The 15,875-nt window shown below is 37.6% G+C and overlaps 1 protein-coding gene across 2 annotated transcripts in view; it reads left to right on the forward strand.

Annotated features, from left to right (window-relative positions):
• Positions 1-15,605, forward strand: part of CABCOCO1 (ciliary associated calcium binding coiled-coil 1) — a 45,431-nt gene extending 29,826 nt beyond the window's left edge. For both annotated transcript variants that reach the window (XM_076338154.1, XM_076338153.1), the window contains exons 4-6: positions 11,900-12,022; positions 12,417-12,557; positions 15,284-15,605. In XM_076338154.1, the coding sequence (XP_076194269.1) occupies positions 11,900-12,022; positions 12,417-12,557; positions 15,284-15,361 (342 nt within the window). In that variant the 3' untranslated portion in view covers positions 15,362-15,605. The remainder of the gene's footprint in view (positions 1-11,899; positions 12,023-12,416; positions 12,558-15,283) is intronic.
• Positions 15,606-15,875: the final 270 nt, after the last annotated feature.

The raw sequence follows: 15,875 nt of genomic DNA on the forward strand, positions 1-15,875 counted from the left end.
GTAGTATTTTGCATGTCCTGTCATTGAGTAGTCAGGGGAGTAATGCTTTAATATGCTGTAGTTTAATTCTTCTTAAAGGAAGACATTGTCTTGGCATATTTATCTCATTTCTTATTGTTTATTTCAGGAGCTCAGGACACTAATGGCATCCTTGCTCTCACCTTCCTTTTCCTGGTATTTCTTTTACATTTTCAAATTTTGGCCATTAAAGCTTCCACGGTGCTGCAGAGTGTTAGAAAGAGCTGGTTTGTTGGGAGAGCACAGAAATAGCTATTCTGTGAATGATTCTGGAGAAAACATGATTTCAAGGGCAAGTGCCAGCACAGCAATGGAACCACCAGCGGGGCTTCAATGCCTTTCTTGCTTTAGATAGATTTCCAACGTGATACAGCTTTAGAGCCCAGTTCTGCTGATGGCAAGTCTAGCGAAGCTCCTTCTGCCATCTGCGGAAGTAGGCTCCAACCCATTTTCAAATTTCCTGTTAAATGCAGTTGCCCACTAGATGGAGACATAATATTTTATACCTTAGCGGATATACAGATGGTAATCAAACACACCAGCTGCTGTCTGCTCTTTCTGGGCACCTTGCCAATTTACTGGCAGTATGTTGACTGGGAAGCAGACAGTGACACACTTTGATCGAAAAGCTTGTATGATGATTTTTTTTGTTGTAATATTATTGTTTTTTTAAAAAATGATAAAAGAGATCAAGATGTGTATCTTGATCAAAGGGTACTGCTGTCTGCTTCCCCATCAGCAACTTCGAATTTATAGAAATCAGATTGCGTGGAAAGCAATCAGCAAAGGTTTGAGGTCTTTCTTGTTCTCACTGCCAAGAGATGCTGACAAGTGAGAAAATTAAAATCAGAGAAGGTAGGGAGAGAACTAGTAAAACACTGGTTGAAATATAATTATTTAAAGTTCACAATTTTAATAAGTTTAGGGCTGTAAAAAAAATCTAGTTAAAGTGCTCAAATTGTCTATCACTTGTATTATAAGAGCATCCTAAGATCTTTCTCTGATGGAGGATGTTGCTTTGAGACTAATTTACCATTCAGAGACAAATATATCTGTTAAGATACTTGTTGTCACGGAGAAATAACCTGTCTTTGGTTTTGGGGCCAAGTTTTTCAAAGGTATCTCCTATCGGCTCTATTTCTTCCACATGGGGCTGTGCATCCAGTATGATTTATTAGGGTGTATACATGATATAATGAACACCTGCAAAGAACACTTAAACCAGTCAGTCCTATAAATGTAAAGATAGTGTGTGCAGAGGGACTATACTGAAAATTTGCCTATTATATTTGGCGAGGTCTTTTCTCTTTAGGGTCTCTAGTAGGGTTTTTTCTTTTCAGCTCTTGGTATCAATTCCTTCTTTAAAAGCCATTTTTTGTTTTGGATTTTTTAGTCCTTCTACACTTAAACAACAATTAGCAGTTACAGATATATACATGTGTGTATATATATGGATTGTGTCAGCTGGAGAAAGACTGTGTTTCGGTGCATAGGTGAATATTTCTGGCCAACATAAAAACACAAACCCAGTGGCAGTGGTGAGAGTTGCTTCACATTCTGCCAAATGTTAAAATCGAAATAAAGAATCATATGACAGAAAGACCTAGGATATGTGGCATTTTGTCTAGATGGAGCCAAGGGATTATCAGAAGGAAATAGCCTGACGTAGGTAAGGAAGTGAATAGGGCCTACCTCCAGAAGTCTTTAGAGTGCCATCTTTGATATGATCTTCGGATTATGAATCTATTGGAAAAGTAACTTAAAAACTTGATTTGGTGACAAGAGATACTGTTGGAGCCACACTAGACATTCAGCTGCTTCATGCAGTCTGGCATGCTTGGCAGTTGGGGCCAAAGGGGAGTTTGAGACTAGAATAAATAAGTGTTACAGTTCAGCATTGCACTCTGCTACCGGAGTGGTGAAGATGGATCTGTTCAGCCTCACTGCCTCTCCTCAGCGTGCAAGACATTCGACTCTGTTGTTAGCTACTTCCCATCGCTCCTGCTCTCTTCCTCTGCACATTGACCTATGCTTTTCCCTGAGCTGCTGAATGAGTCTTTCCTTCCACAGGACCAATTTAATTCCTGTGTCCCCATCCACCCCGCCTTTCTCTCTATTGCCAGCTGAGCTTTCCAGCCATTAGTGATTTTTCTACCCTCTCCTCAACTTCTCTGCTTGGCAATCCCAACACATTTGATGTTCCTGATAGGTGTTTTCTTCTGAGGGTTAGATCGAAAGGCAGCAGCTTCAGAGCAGGCAATGTCATGTTTCTGGGTATAGCTGTGCATTCTTAAGAGAAGGTGCTGTTTGGCATTGCTCCCTCTAGGTACTTACGATGTTGCTATTTAGGAAAGCTGCCAGGGAAAAGGTGCTGCTAAAAGGAATAAATAAATAAATCCCTTTGACATCATTGCTTCATTTTTTTCCATCAAAAGCCGACCATCACAGACATATTGTCTTTACCTCATTGGGCAAACTGTGTGCAAACTTTATGATCACATTGTCTTTGCCTATTCTTGTAGAACAGAATTTCTCAAAAAGACAAAACACAAGGGAATAGGGGAAAGCCTATAGTGTACAATTCAACGTGATACCCTTCGTGTTCACTTATTCTATGGCCAACTCAAGATTTTCACTTCAAAGTTCAAAGTGTTTGCTCTCAGTCCTGACTTGTGTTAAAATTTTGTATGATTGTAGAAACCTTCTTTGAACAAATGCCAGATTTTTGTTGGTTTTGTTACTTGTGTGGTAATTTTCTAAAAGATGACGTTAACTTAGAGTTTATAAAGGATAAGGAGCGATGGTTTGTTGTTTTGTTTTTTTTTTAATTTGGGGCAAAATTATTCAGTAGAAATGCTTGTTTCTTCTCATTGTTTGTTTAAACAAATTTTGAAATATCCCCATTTGATTACACGATTTGTCATGAACTTCCTAACAAGTCAAAGCAGAATGAGATTTATACACTTTTTCACCAGAAACCATTTCATGCCCAAACAGAAATGGAAATGACTCTTTTTCTCAGAAACCTTCCAAGTCGAAGTGGGAGGATATAATCTGTAAGGAGATGTTACCTTCTCAAAAACAACCTCACGTCATCCAAGGTGTGGTTGGCTTTGGCAGTTTACCAAGAGGAAACTTATTAGATTTCAAATCACCCATCAAGCCAAGCTATGCTGAAACAAAGTTTTGTTTAATTCTTGCATTCACCAGACTAACTCTGCCCCTATCCACAACTGCATTTTTATTTAACATGAATGACAGTATTATAAGATAGAGTTAAAACTAACCCCAGCATTCAAGGTGCGATCCAGTATAAACAGATTTATGAACATGTACTGTAATAAGGAGAGCCTATTTACAATGGGATATGAAATTCAAGTGTGATATAAGGAAATGGTGGTTTCTTTTGACTAACAGGCTATGGTGAGAATACTGGAGAGTCAAGTTATATAGAAACACAATAGTAAAGAAGTACTGATATCTTAGACTTGTGTGGTTTTTTGTGTGTACTGATGAAATATTTTGGTGCTAAAATAGACTAGTTTCACATAGAGAGGTGACTGAAAACTGTAACTCTGAAATTTGAGAGAAAAATTGGCTTACTTCTGCATTCTCAAATAGGAAAATGTATGTTAATAACTTAATTTTGATGATAAAAACATGAAAAATAACTCCCTAAAATAGTGTCGAGTCAATTTTCTGATAAAGTAAATTTGTTTTCCCATTTGTGATTAAAATGACCTACAGTAAGATTTTTTTTTTTAACTAGGTGTTAATTAAAAATATGGAAATGGATTTAAAAAACATTGCAATTCACAGTGGAAGAATTACCATAACTGATTTGTTCTCAGAGCCATGCCTGTTTTGAGATGTTTTTAAGATGTCTAAGTTACTGGTTGTTTTTCTGCATGATTGTTTCCAAAGCAAAATGTGATTCCAATAAAAACAGTAATTGAATTTACAGTCCACAGGACAAATCGTTGTTTTAACAGAAACTTACACACTCAGGCAAAGACTTTATGTTTTAGGTCTAATAACAAAGAACACAAGCTCCCCATTTTTATGTGACTGTATATCCTGAAAAGTTTTCTATTGTAGCATATTTTTAAAAAAATCTATATTGTAGTTTTAAAATTGTGTGAGCAATTTTTTTTCCCCTTAGCTCAGAATCAATATTCTTTAGGTTGTTTTTTTCTTTAATGCAATCTTTTAAATGTTAGAGCAGCTTTTTTCTGTAGCATCAGCTAGGAGTGAATCAATATAGACAAGCCTATTCACATCTAATGCACCTGATGACTGAGAGGAGTTTAGAGAGCTTGTTCCTTTGTCATTTGGTGGTGCGGGAACGAACAGAGTACGGGGCAGTTGTGTGAGAGGCTTGTCCATGACCAGTCTTGCATGGAGAAAATGCTGGTTTCAGAGGAAATGGATAGGAAGGGAAGGCTGTTCAAGAGTGGCAGCAGACAAAGGCGGGAGGTGGGACCTCTGTCCAACTTGAGGCAGTGATTACACATTACCGTATCAACAGCAAAAGATTATTTCTCTGCTGTCAGACTTACTCAGCAGGATCTCCCAATCACTTCTTGAATCCTTGTTGTTTCAAAAGTTTATTTTAAAGTTTCCCTAGTTTTTGGGGAATCTTCTTGGTGCCTTTCTTTCACGTACATTGTGCTCATGTTTAGATAAAGCCTGAAGACTGTGCTTACTGAACCAAGAGAAATCTGGTGAGGTAACACACAGCTCCCTAGACACATGCCTGCTCTAACTGGTGTGTACACAGCGTGAGACATGCCAGAGACATACATGCTGGAGATAGGCATGTCTACATTAGCATTTTTTGGCAGTCTTAAGGCTGACCTAAAGCCCTGTGGAACAGTAATAGTTGGTGAGACATTGCTGCATCTCGGATGTAACACCTGGAAAAAACAGCCCAGGATAGTGCCAACAGCCGTCTGACTTTTACCATACGCGCTCGGGGCTGCAGGAGGAATGTGCGGTGCTGTTAATCCCCACGGAGTTTCTACAGTGGTCCTTTGAATAAAAAAAGTGAATATTTCATATTTCCCAGCACCAGGCAAACTGGGGAGCCTGAGTGAAGAACCCAGCTTTGCTAGGTTCCCTATACTGTCAGTGGGAGAGGTAACAACAGGCTGTGCTTGCTATGGTCTAGGGCAGGTATATTAAGCAATTCTTAAGTTCTTAATTTATCTTAGTTGCTCTGACTTCCTCAGGAGATGCAGTCTTCTTTGCGCTTACTACAAGGAGGGGTTTCGGGGGTTGACAAAGCCCCTAAAGCAGGTGTGATGAATACCATCCCCCTAAGCAATTTAATTCTTATAGGCCATTTTGTTGCTAAAAGCACCTGCTCTCATGCAAATTGATTTTCTGAGAGTATGAGACTGCAGCAAGTCTTTATAAAATGTATGAAGCCTCCTCCCAGAAAGAGGTACCAAAATGCACCTGGCCAAGTATGCTTTCACATTTTTATCATAATGTTTTCAGTATTCATATCGGATCTTTCCTGATTAAATGATTCAGAAAAAGAGATGTACAACAAGGAAATGTAAAGCTCTGGCCTGATAAGGTGTATGCCACCAAAATATTAGACTGCCTGTTGTGCATTGGGTTCAACAAAACTTACTTTTATGGTTTTCTAATGTGATCACATGACTAATTAAAAAAAACCTTACTTTTTTTTAATATTTGTAGATCCAGCTAGGTGGTTACTGTGGTAAAGGTTCTTGTGGTTTTTGGGGGTTCTTTAATGGCTTTAGATCCCTGTTGAGTATAACTGTACAGCCAGAATGGGAGCTGCCTGCTCTTTGCTTGTTTCATGGGTGCCCTTGAAGTGGAAAGGGGGGCTGGCACTTTGAAGAGTCCTGACATGCAAGAGTTGCACTTTCAGGTACTAAAAAAAAAAATCCTTCACCCCTCCTCAAAATCTGTATGCATTGTTTTTAAAAGGATTTTGTTCACCTCAAGCATTTAAAATGGTGAGACAGATCCCAAAAAATCATGAGACTTGGTTAAAAATAATTGTTGTTTGGTTCCTTTTGCTTGCAGTCTAGTCTTTGAGCTTTCAAGATTTATGTTTTCAATCTTTCCTCTGCAACCATAAGAGCTAGATACTAACTTTATTTTTAAATGAAAGCTGAGATTCTCTTGTAATCCCATAACTCTAGGAGATTTGGCAATGCTAAACACAATGTGAATTTAGAGCGACCATTCCAAGGTGAATCATTTAGTGATATGCCCTCCACATGAAAGCAAGCTCGGGATTTTTTTCTTTTGGATGTCTCTTATTTTGTCTTTCTAAATAATCTGCGAATTGGCAGTAATAATTGGAAGCTTGGTAAAGTAGATGTAGATGACTGCAGCCCAGTAAAATCAGTATTTTTTTTTTTCTGGTAAGTTAGGATATTCTTACAGAATCTAGGTATTAAGGGCATTCTGCATTAAGATATCTAGAGAAGGAAGGCTTTGGTTGTTTTTGTAGAAGCACCCTTTTCTACTCAGTCGAGCATTAAAATTGGCAGCAGTTCCTGGAGTAGCAAGAAAATCTTGGTTGTTGCCTTCATATAGTTACTGAAAACAGTAAGAGGATACGTAAAAGCTTTAACTCCAAGGAAAAATATTTATAACTGTGACAGCATGTTTCCTTACAATAATTTATGGGCAAAATGTAGGAAAGGAGGAACGCAAGCTATAAATAATATTCCATATGTAAACATAATGGCAGTAGCAAATTCTTTTTATTTAAAAATTAATATTGATGTTCATTAATATAAATTACCACATTTCAGATGACTCTGATGTCCTTGAGGCCAGATGTCACTGACTGATTTACAGCTTCCTGGGGGGAGGAGTAGATCCTGTTTTGTCAATGTAGGCACCAAATTGCTTCAGATAGCTATTTTGGACTAGATTAATTACTGATGTATTGTCAACAAAGTTGATTCACATCTCAGCTCAGAAACATGGAAAACTCTCTTTAAAACTTATTAACTTGAATTGTGAAGTGCGGGAAAAAGAGCATAAAATATACCTTTGACTTAGTGAACTTTTGTCTCATTTAAGGAATAGTGGTTTGAAAACTCCTGCCCAGGAACATGCACACAGAATTTCCGTGTACATCATTAGCAACTGGGGAACATACTTCAGAGGCCAAGTTTAGTCCCTCATTGATCTTAATTCTACTTTAAATATTAATACAAGCGTGTACAGTGAAGGTGTTCGGAAGGAAGCTCTGCCATCTTAATCACACTGCACAGATCATATATGTGGATTAAGTTTTTGTGTGCTTCGTAATATCCTTTGGTCCTTTGGACCTCATGTATAGCATTGCTGCAAAATAGGATGGCAAATGTATTTGTAGAGCTATCAGCGGCCTCCCAGAAACCTCCTCACCTGTGAGAATGCTGGCGGGCAGTGCCGCAGAAGGCAAGTAAGGGTGGATTTGTTGTGTTTGCATACGCTGGCAGGTTAAAGGGCTGGGGGTGGGGGGGGAGGCAGGCTGGTTTGAGTCAGTGAGACAGTGCGTCTCTGTCCATTAGTTATTCATTCAAATTCAGCCACATGAAATAGAGGCAGCTAACAAACCATATGTGGTGAATGCCTGTTATTCCAGCAACTGAAACTCAGTGCATTTGTAGGTGTGCAGCTGGGCATGCTTAGCATGAATGGCAAACTAATGTAAATCCTGTATTAAATATTTTGGTTCATAGCAAATCTCACATATGATCATATGTAAGAGAGAAGTCTGTGCAGGTCTCTGGTAGCATAAGGTCCTTTCGCATACAATTAAAAACTACACAGATGATATGAATATAGGGAATAACACACAAAGAACACCCTTTTTTAAATGCATCTGTCATTCATATAAAATCAAATCCATATCCATTGAAAGGCCATTGAAAGGCTTTGGAAGATGTTACAAGGCTTTAGAAATGGTCCATGCTGAATGTGGGATATTTTTTCCAATCCTTATAAATAATTATTTTCCTATGTTTGGTAAGATTAGCTACAGAGAATTTATGTTAAGACTCTGTGGAGAGGAGTACAGAATTTCAGATAATATTAAGCTGAAAAGGTGGTTTAAAAATGTTTCTGTGACACAAAAGCCTTGTATCAAAGAGGCAAATACACCACCCCCTCAGTCTCTTTTCTCATTTATGAAATAAGTAAGCATAAACTATAAATTCTAATTTTCAGCAAGTATGTTAGTAAATCCAAACTGACCTTGACCTTAGCTTTGCTAATTTCCAAACTCTGATATTTGTTCCCCGAGTAGATTGTTTCCCTTCATACCACATACATAAATACTGCAAACCTTTCCAATGACTTGAATTAGAGTGTAAGTAAATAGCTGGGTTTAATCTATGTAATATTTTGAGAGCAGACATTCTGTGCTATGACTATTAAGATGTACCCAGCAGCCATTTGTATAATACTAAAACCTCTTACATATATTATTAAAAGTAATGCTATCAGCCAGGACTTGTTTTATGCCACAGAGACTTAAATAATAAAATACAGTGTGGATAAAATCTGCAATAATAATAACTTAAGCAAAATTAATTTAAGTAACAGATAACATCTGGGGGGAAATGTAATGGTATATTGGTAAGTTATGCAAAGCTAATTTTATAATAACTACCACATCTGTGGAACTCGTTTATTAGAACGTTTTACCAATCTCCTTTCCTGCCATTATTCTGTTTTAGAAATTTTCCTGTATACTATTTTATTGTCTTTGCTCTGCCTACATTTGTAAAAAGGTAATTTGCTAGCTCTCAACAAGTATGTGGGTTTATGTACAGAACAACGTGACGCTTTTTATACTTACCTCTCTTTGTGCACACTTTTACTAGAAAGAATTCCAGAGAAAAATTGTGGCATGGGACTGTACATTGAGAGCAATGTTTGAACACCAGCTACAGTCCTCAGCTGTGACTACGCCGAGGCTTGATGCACTGGGGTGGGAAAGTAGAGGTGACGCTGAATGGTATTTCCCCCATTAACCTCTGCTGAATGTTGGAGCAGCCTCTAGCCTGCTCTAATTTGTCCAGATTCAAGTGGCCTTTTGGCACCCCACCGCACCTAGGAATTAGTAAGAATATTGCATTTAACTTCTGCTCCCTCCAGTCTCTTTTGGAGCATCCTTTTATCTGCAGCTGACACTGATATGCCCTCTGCATTTGTGCAACTGCCTTACGATTTCTTTATGTTTGAATTCTCATGGACCCATTGGACCACAATGTGCAGGAAAATACTGCCAATTAATTTTAAGGCATTATCATCTTGCCAAACTGTTTCTCACATTTCGATAGTTATATTGATTCAAGAGGACACTTTGAGTAATACATCTTTGTCATAGTGAATAATGCTCACATAATGACAAATCTTCAGGAATTAAAAAAAGGAGGATGAATTTTTTAATGTAGGTCAGTGGAAGTAATTCACCATAAATTTACTCAGACTTCAGAAACTAGCAACATTTTTTAAAGCCACTGTAACTGTATAAAACTTACTGTGTCTCCTTCTCTGTTTTTAAATAGATTTTACTACAGAGCCATTGGTGCTATTAAACATGAGGTTTTGTTCAAAGGAAATACAAAGACTTAATTGTATTTTTTAAAGGAAAGTATTGCATCAGAAGGATTCATTTAAATACGTTTGTTGGCTTCGGGCTCTCACCACAATTCATTCATTCTAATTTTCCCCTGGACTTGTTAAGGACACAATGTATAGGAAGGAGCAATGCAGAATGGCATTTTTAGGTCGCTATATTTTGGCTGTAAACTGTAGTACTGCTCACAAACTTGTTATTACTAAACAAAATACTTCATATTCTACACTGAAGTTTCACAGTCTTAAAAAACCTTTTGGCTGAATGTTGAGACTATTATGGCTCATTAAAGAGACTGGTTCTGCTGTAATTTAGTTATTTCCTAATGATCCAAGGGTTATTATTAGACACGGAACAGATGAGTAAAGAATGGCTCTCTTTAAAAAGATGCAGAGAAGTAAAAATATTATTCTAAAACAGAACCTCTGAAAATCTTATCCATGCTACAAAAATGTATTTGATCAGCCAGGAATTGATTTTAAAAACCCGGTCTAGTTTTTTACATTATTTCATTTTTTGAAAATTGGACTGGAGGGAATAAATGGAATAATGATTTAATCTAAATAAAAAAAAATATTTTGAGTGAATAGTTAACTAACTAACCAGAAAAATGTTATTTTAAAGAAGCAGAAAGTAATTGTGACTTCTCATCCAATTCAGCTAATATTTTTAATAAGAAAATATAAGGTAAGAAATCAGAGAAAATGGAAATATTTGCTAAATCAAAAGAGCTCTAGTTTAAAAAAAAATTAGAACTTGAAAACAAAGCTTCTTTTCATTTTAGAAAGAATAACATTTAGCTGAACTTAAGGTTTTTTCATTTTGATGCAAAACCTAAACTTTCTGACTGTTCCTTTTGTGAGTCTGTAGGCACTAGCATAGTGCTGTAAAATTTGAGTCACAAGTGATACAAGAAAATGCTTCTATAAAATATGGCTTTCTCCTCACTTAAACTCTGGAAATCTTTCTGTCAGCCTTTTGGGTTCTTATAAACATGCGCTAATACTGTCTACCTTTTTTAGCGAGCTCACACATGACAGGGAATCTTGAAGATAATGACAGAGTCCAAACATGACTTCTGAAAAGCTTTTAGGACTACAAAAGATATTTTTAATGCAATAAAGTACAATGGCGAGGTCTCACTGTTTATTTTCAATTTTTGCTATCACTTTTGCAAATGTATAGAACCTTTAATATTTTCAGCATGTTTAATTGTAGCAAGTAACTAAATAAACCAAATATCAACCTAGCTATGATTTCAAAGGTATGAGGAAATTAGTTTCTGGGAACTGCAGTTACCCAGATGTGAATTAATGTAGCCGACTTACACCAGCCAAGCAAAATCATGTTTATAATAGCTGACTCAGAACTGGAACATCTGCCTGGCATTCTTGGTGGGCACTTCCCGTTGTAGAGGCCCCAAACATAGCATTTTAGCATTATACCTTGTTCATTCAAAAATGCCTTTTGTCACCCTATTTGGCAGGTATGTTCTGTCATCCATTTTTTAAAAAAACAACACAAAACCTTGTCCCTTTAGAGGACGCAGGGCTGCCTCCTGCATCACTCGTGAGAGCCTGAGCAAGAACTAAGTGCTGCATCTAGCTACTTGGGGGGGAGGAGGAAAGCCATTTCCTTGTCAGAGCATTCCTGGAGCCACAGTTCACACGCCAGCAGAATACCAGTGTGGTTCCCGTGTTCACAGGAAAGAGAAATGGGAGCAAGTTGATGAAGCAGCAAAACTTGGACCGTTGGCAATTCTTAAATTATAGTCACACATGAAAATACTTTTCTTAGGGCCTTATTTGATGCAGTGTCACTACAACTTTACTCCAGCTAACTCCTTTGAAAGAATACCCTGGTCAGCTGGGCCCCTTCATTCCAAAACGCAACAAGATCCCTGTTCAGAAGTGACAAATTTACGTTGGGAAAACTGCATGTTGCCCAAGCTCTATGTTTTCTAAACTTAATTATCCACATAAGTAAGAAGCTGTAGTGTTATGAAATTATGAAAATCATCTGTTCTTTCCAAGTATTATAAAGAGGGCCCCTTGAGATGCAGCTAGAAATTAAAGCTGATCTATAATAATTTTCAGTATGCTTTCCAGTTCTGAGCACCTGGATAGTAACAAAAAAGGTATTGTTTTTTGTTGTTTGCCAGCCATTTCATTTCCATTTAAAAAAAATTGCAGTAGACCTCTGAGCAATAATTAAACCTGAATTACTACTTTTTTTTTTTTTTAATACTGCCAGTATGTGATTGAACTTGCTCAACCTGCAGTTCCCCCCTTCCCTGCTCTGCTGGAAGAAGGCGTACCTTCGGATATCTATTCGTCGTTCATAGTATCACCAACAGCTGCAGATACCGAATCTAAGGTATAGAGGTTTTTTCCTTTTTTAAAAAGCTGTTTTCCTATGAGTCTCCTACTTCATTTATCCCCATTGGAGCCCAGTCGCTAATGATATTTATTCCCCAGAATATAGCATGCATTCTCTTCTAAGATTGAATGAAGTTGCTTTTAATGCATTAATCGGTCAACAGAGGACATTTGAGTCAGCACCTCTGGGCAATCTCCCCATGTGACTTCATAACCTCAGGATCTGCCTGGCCTGGGCAGTGGAAGAGAGGCACTGACAGTCTCTGTCAGAGCAGGAGTTCTTAAAAGCAGGCTTCGTGTATTGTTGCATGTCTTTGGGCTGATGCTGTTTGGTCTTGTAGAGAGCAGAGGATCTTCTAACTCACTTATTTATTGTGGTTGGTTGCTGCTAGGGGTCTGATGAAGAGGGTTACCTGGAAGAGCCCTGTCCAGAGGTAGAGTCCTTTGAGGCAGATGCTGTGGCTGGCATCACTGCTGAAGATCAGAAGTCCGCAGTGGGTGAAATCCCAAATGAAATTATTGGCAACCTTGAGGTACTATTACTAGGAAGCAATTCACTAATTCTGTCTATGGTTAATTAGCTAGCTCAGCCTTAATGAATATAAACTGTATTCGTGCTAAAGCTGGCAAAAAGCACATCCATATGCTGTAAAAATGTGAATTAGCCTCTATAAATAACTCCTAGTTTAGTCAGCTTACATGTGATAAGATAAAAAATATTCAGTAATATAACAACATATATCTTCAGCATTACTATGTGTTAAGAAACATGGGCCAATCTTGCTCTCAGTGATGTCAATGATAAAATTCCTTTTCAGGGGTTCAGGATCAGCTGCTGTCATGGAGCATATGCAGTGTGTGCTTAATATACATTGTTAGATGCATCTATGTTACACATCCTTCAATCTGTGTAAGAAATAACACATTTATGCCAATTTTAGACTTCAGTTGGTAGGTGCCTAACTATGCAAGAGTTGCCTTAATGGAACAGATCAGGTTTCAGTATGTGGTCTGCAGACTCTGAGGAGTCCATGAGTTCTTTCTATGGGATTCATGAAAGGGAAGGAAGCTATTGTCAGTGGACTTAAATTTGTTGTAGGGTGATCTGCTTCTTTACAGGGAGGTCTATAAATGGAAACATGTGGAAAGCCAGCAGAGTAGATCATTGTTATTTTGTAAACTGCTCCCTCAAGCATATGAAATTATTGAAAGCAAACCAGCTAGAACTCAGTTCCAGCCAGGAACTGGTGGAATTTTGTCTTGTTTGCAACAACCAGGTGGCATTAGGCACTTTAAATTTTTGATGCAGCACATTGGACATTGTTGACCAAGCAGCAGTTTATTAAATATCTAATATTGTCTGAAAATAGTGTGATACTGATAAATTGCTTTACATGGGTTATGTATGAATGGGTAATATAAATTGGAATAATGATGCCATCATTAGATCTACCTATTTGACTTCATACTCCATTTCAACATGTATTTAGAAACAGGAGGGAACCTGGCCTATGTTGTCTTATTCCTGGCCCTGCCTACAGAAAACATGAAATGCCTGGTTTTCACTTCACCTTAGCATCAGTCTAAGAGCTTTTTTTCTTTACAAAAACTGCACAGACTAGAAAAATGCTTTTTTTTCCTTCTTTTGCAACTCTGCTTATATACACAGAAAATAATTTACTTTTAGTTGTTAAAAGTCCGCTACCAATGTATCACCTGATTTCTCAGTTTGTTGACCTCTGAGGTAATCTTATCATTAGGTTTTTACCCGATACATGGTCAAACTCATACCATTTTGTTGTTATGTGTGAACTGTGATTTCGCAATCTGCATTACGTCTCCAGGGAACATGAGGCATCTCTTGTTCTAGCTGAGTCTAGAAAATAACTTTTAGTCTGAAATCACAGTGCTGACACTCAGTGATCACAACAGCAGCCACGGTGAGTATGGTGGCAGCTGATTTGCACTGAAGGTAGAATCAGAGAAATAGGGATATAAAAACTGAAGAAGAAAAGGCAGCTGCGGTGGCTGAGACATGATTAGCCTGGAGGATCAATGTTCCACAGCAAAGCAGCTAAGTATACATATAACGTAAAGGGATAGGGACATATTTGTTGATACTTGAGGATGGATTGAATATGGTGAAGGCCATCTCTAAAGATACAAAGTTGAGATAAAAATTCCAGCTTTTTGATGATAATCTGAGCTACTGAGGACTTTGAGAACACTTTGGCTGTGGTTCTCCATTGATAGGTTGCAGTGTAGCACTAGTAGGGATTTCCAGGACTGGCAAGCCAGAAAGTTCCTAAGATGGCAAGTTACTGCAAGCTTTTCCAGGCCAAATCCATTTGCTTTATCAAAATTACATGAAGTCCATTAGAACAGAACTCTAAGTTTTGGATCAGTTTATGTGGAGTCTGTAAAGGACCTTTGAGCCTGTTCCAGTTTTTTGAACAAAACTTTGTGACTCTTGGAAAGACTGTCATTGTACTCCTTCCATTTCTTATGTATTTTTGCAGTGATGAATGCTGATATCGAGAAATATACATAAATTCCCCATAAACCCCCAGTATTTGTGGCCTTTTTTCCAGTGATCCCCCATTTCCAAATGCTATAGAATTAAAGACTGCCATGCATTATCACTGCCAAAGATTTCACTAAAATATGTCACAACCCTTGCACCATCCCCACGAATGTTACTTTGCAAATCAAACACTCAGTGTCTACAGCAGTCTGGATTTCCAGAATGAGATACACAATCATAATTGTGTTTGTAATGAACATGACAAGCAACATCACAGAAATATGTTTTTTTATTGTTCATTTTCAGTAATGCTTTCTAATTCCAGCAGTGATTCAATAAAATGTACTACACTAGAGAACAAACATCTGCAGCAAAGGAAAACAGTGGCAACAACCAAATCCCAAAGCAATTTTTCTGATTTGGTGTTTATTGGTAAAGGCTGTCTGAGAATACGGGCAAATTAGCCTATCTCCCAAGACAAGGTTACATGAGAAATGGCTGTCCCAGATCACTTCCTGTTCATGGCAGTCCTACCATACATCGGGATTGTGCACAGTAATATGATAAAGTGTTATCACGTAAGTACAGGCTGAAACACCATTATGTCTGCAAAACAGGAAGGTGTGTAGGATAATGTCGGTCTTACTGCACTACAGTGTGTCAAAACCACAAAGACAATGTGCAGCCTAAGATAGCTTCATCATAACCACTTTTTTCTTCTGATTTTCTTTACAGGCAGAGATAAATGAAAAGCTGCAAATGCAAGAAGAAGCTTATGCTTTGAGAACAGAAAAATTAAAAAGTCCTAAATAGCCAGATAAGAAAGGTGATGTTGAATTTTACAGAAATTGGACAGTAGGGGATGGTGTGCAGAGAAGACTGGCTCCCTGCCTGAACGTAATTGGTTTTGTATAAAGGAAAATGGTTCTGTTAACATTTACCTAGAAACAGTTCATCCCAGTTCCTCAAATTTACTGTGTTCTGCCAGTGTTTTTATTTAGTTTAGACTTAAGTAGAAGATTATAAACAGAAGGCTATGTAATTAAAACATGTTGAAGTTCAGTTTATTTCTGAATAGAAATCCTAATGTTAAAAAAATCGCTGTAGTTTCATTCTTTCCTTTTTCCAGTTGTGAAATATGTAACAGTTTCTGCTTTACACCTATGGCATTTTTCAGGAAATTTTGCTAGAAGGAGAACACAGAGAGAGAAAACATCATTTTGAGGCACTGCAGATACAATAAGGAGAGAACTTAATTAACATGTAATTACACACTTTTCACTGTAGTTATTCATTAATAATCATAGAATCATAGAACAGTTTGGGT

The sequence above is a fragment of the Aptenodytes patagonicus genome, chromosome 5 (genome assembly GCF_965638725.1).
Source record: "Aptenodytes patagonicus chromosome 5, bAptPat1.pri.cur, whole genome shotgun sequence".
NCBI classification, from domain to species: Eukaryota; Metazoa; Chordata; class Aves; order Sphenisciformes; family Spheniscidae; genus Aptenodytes; species Aptenodytes patagonicus.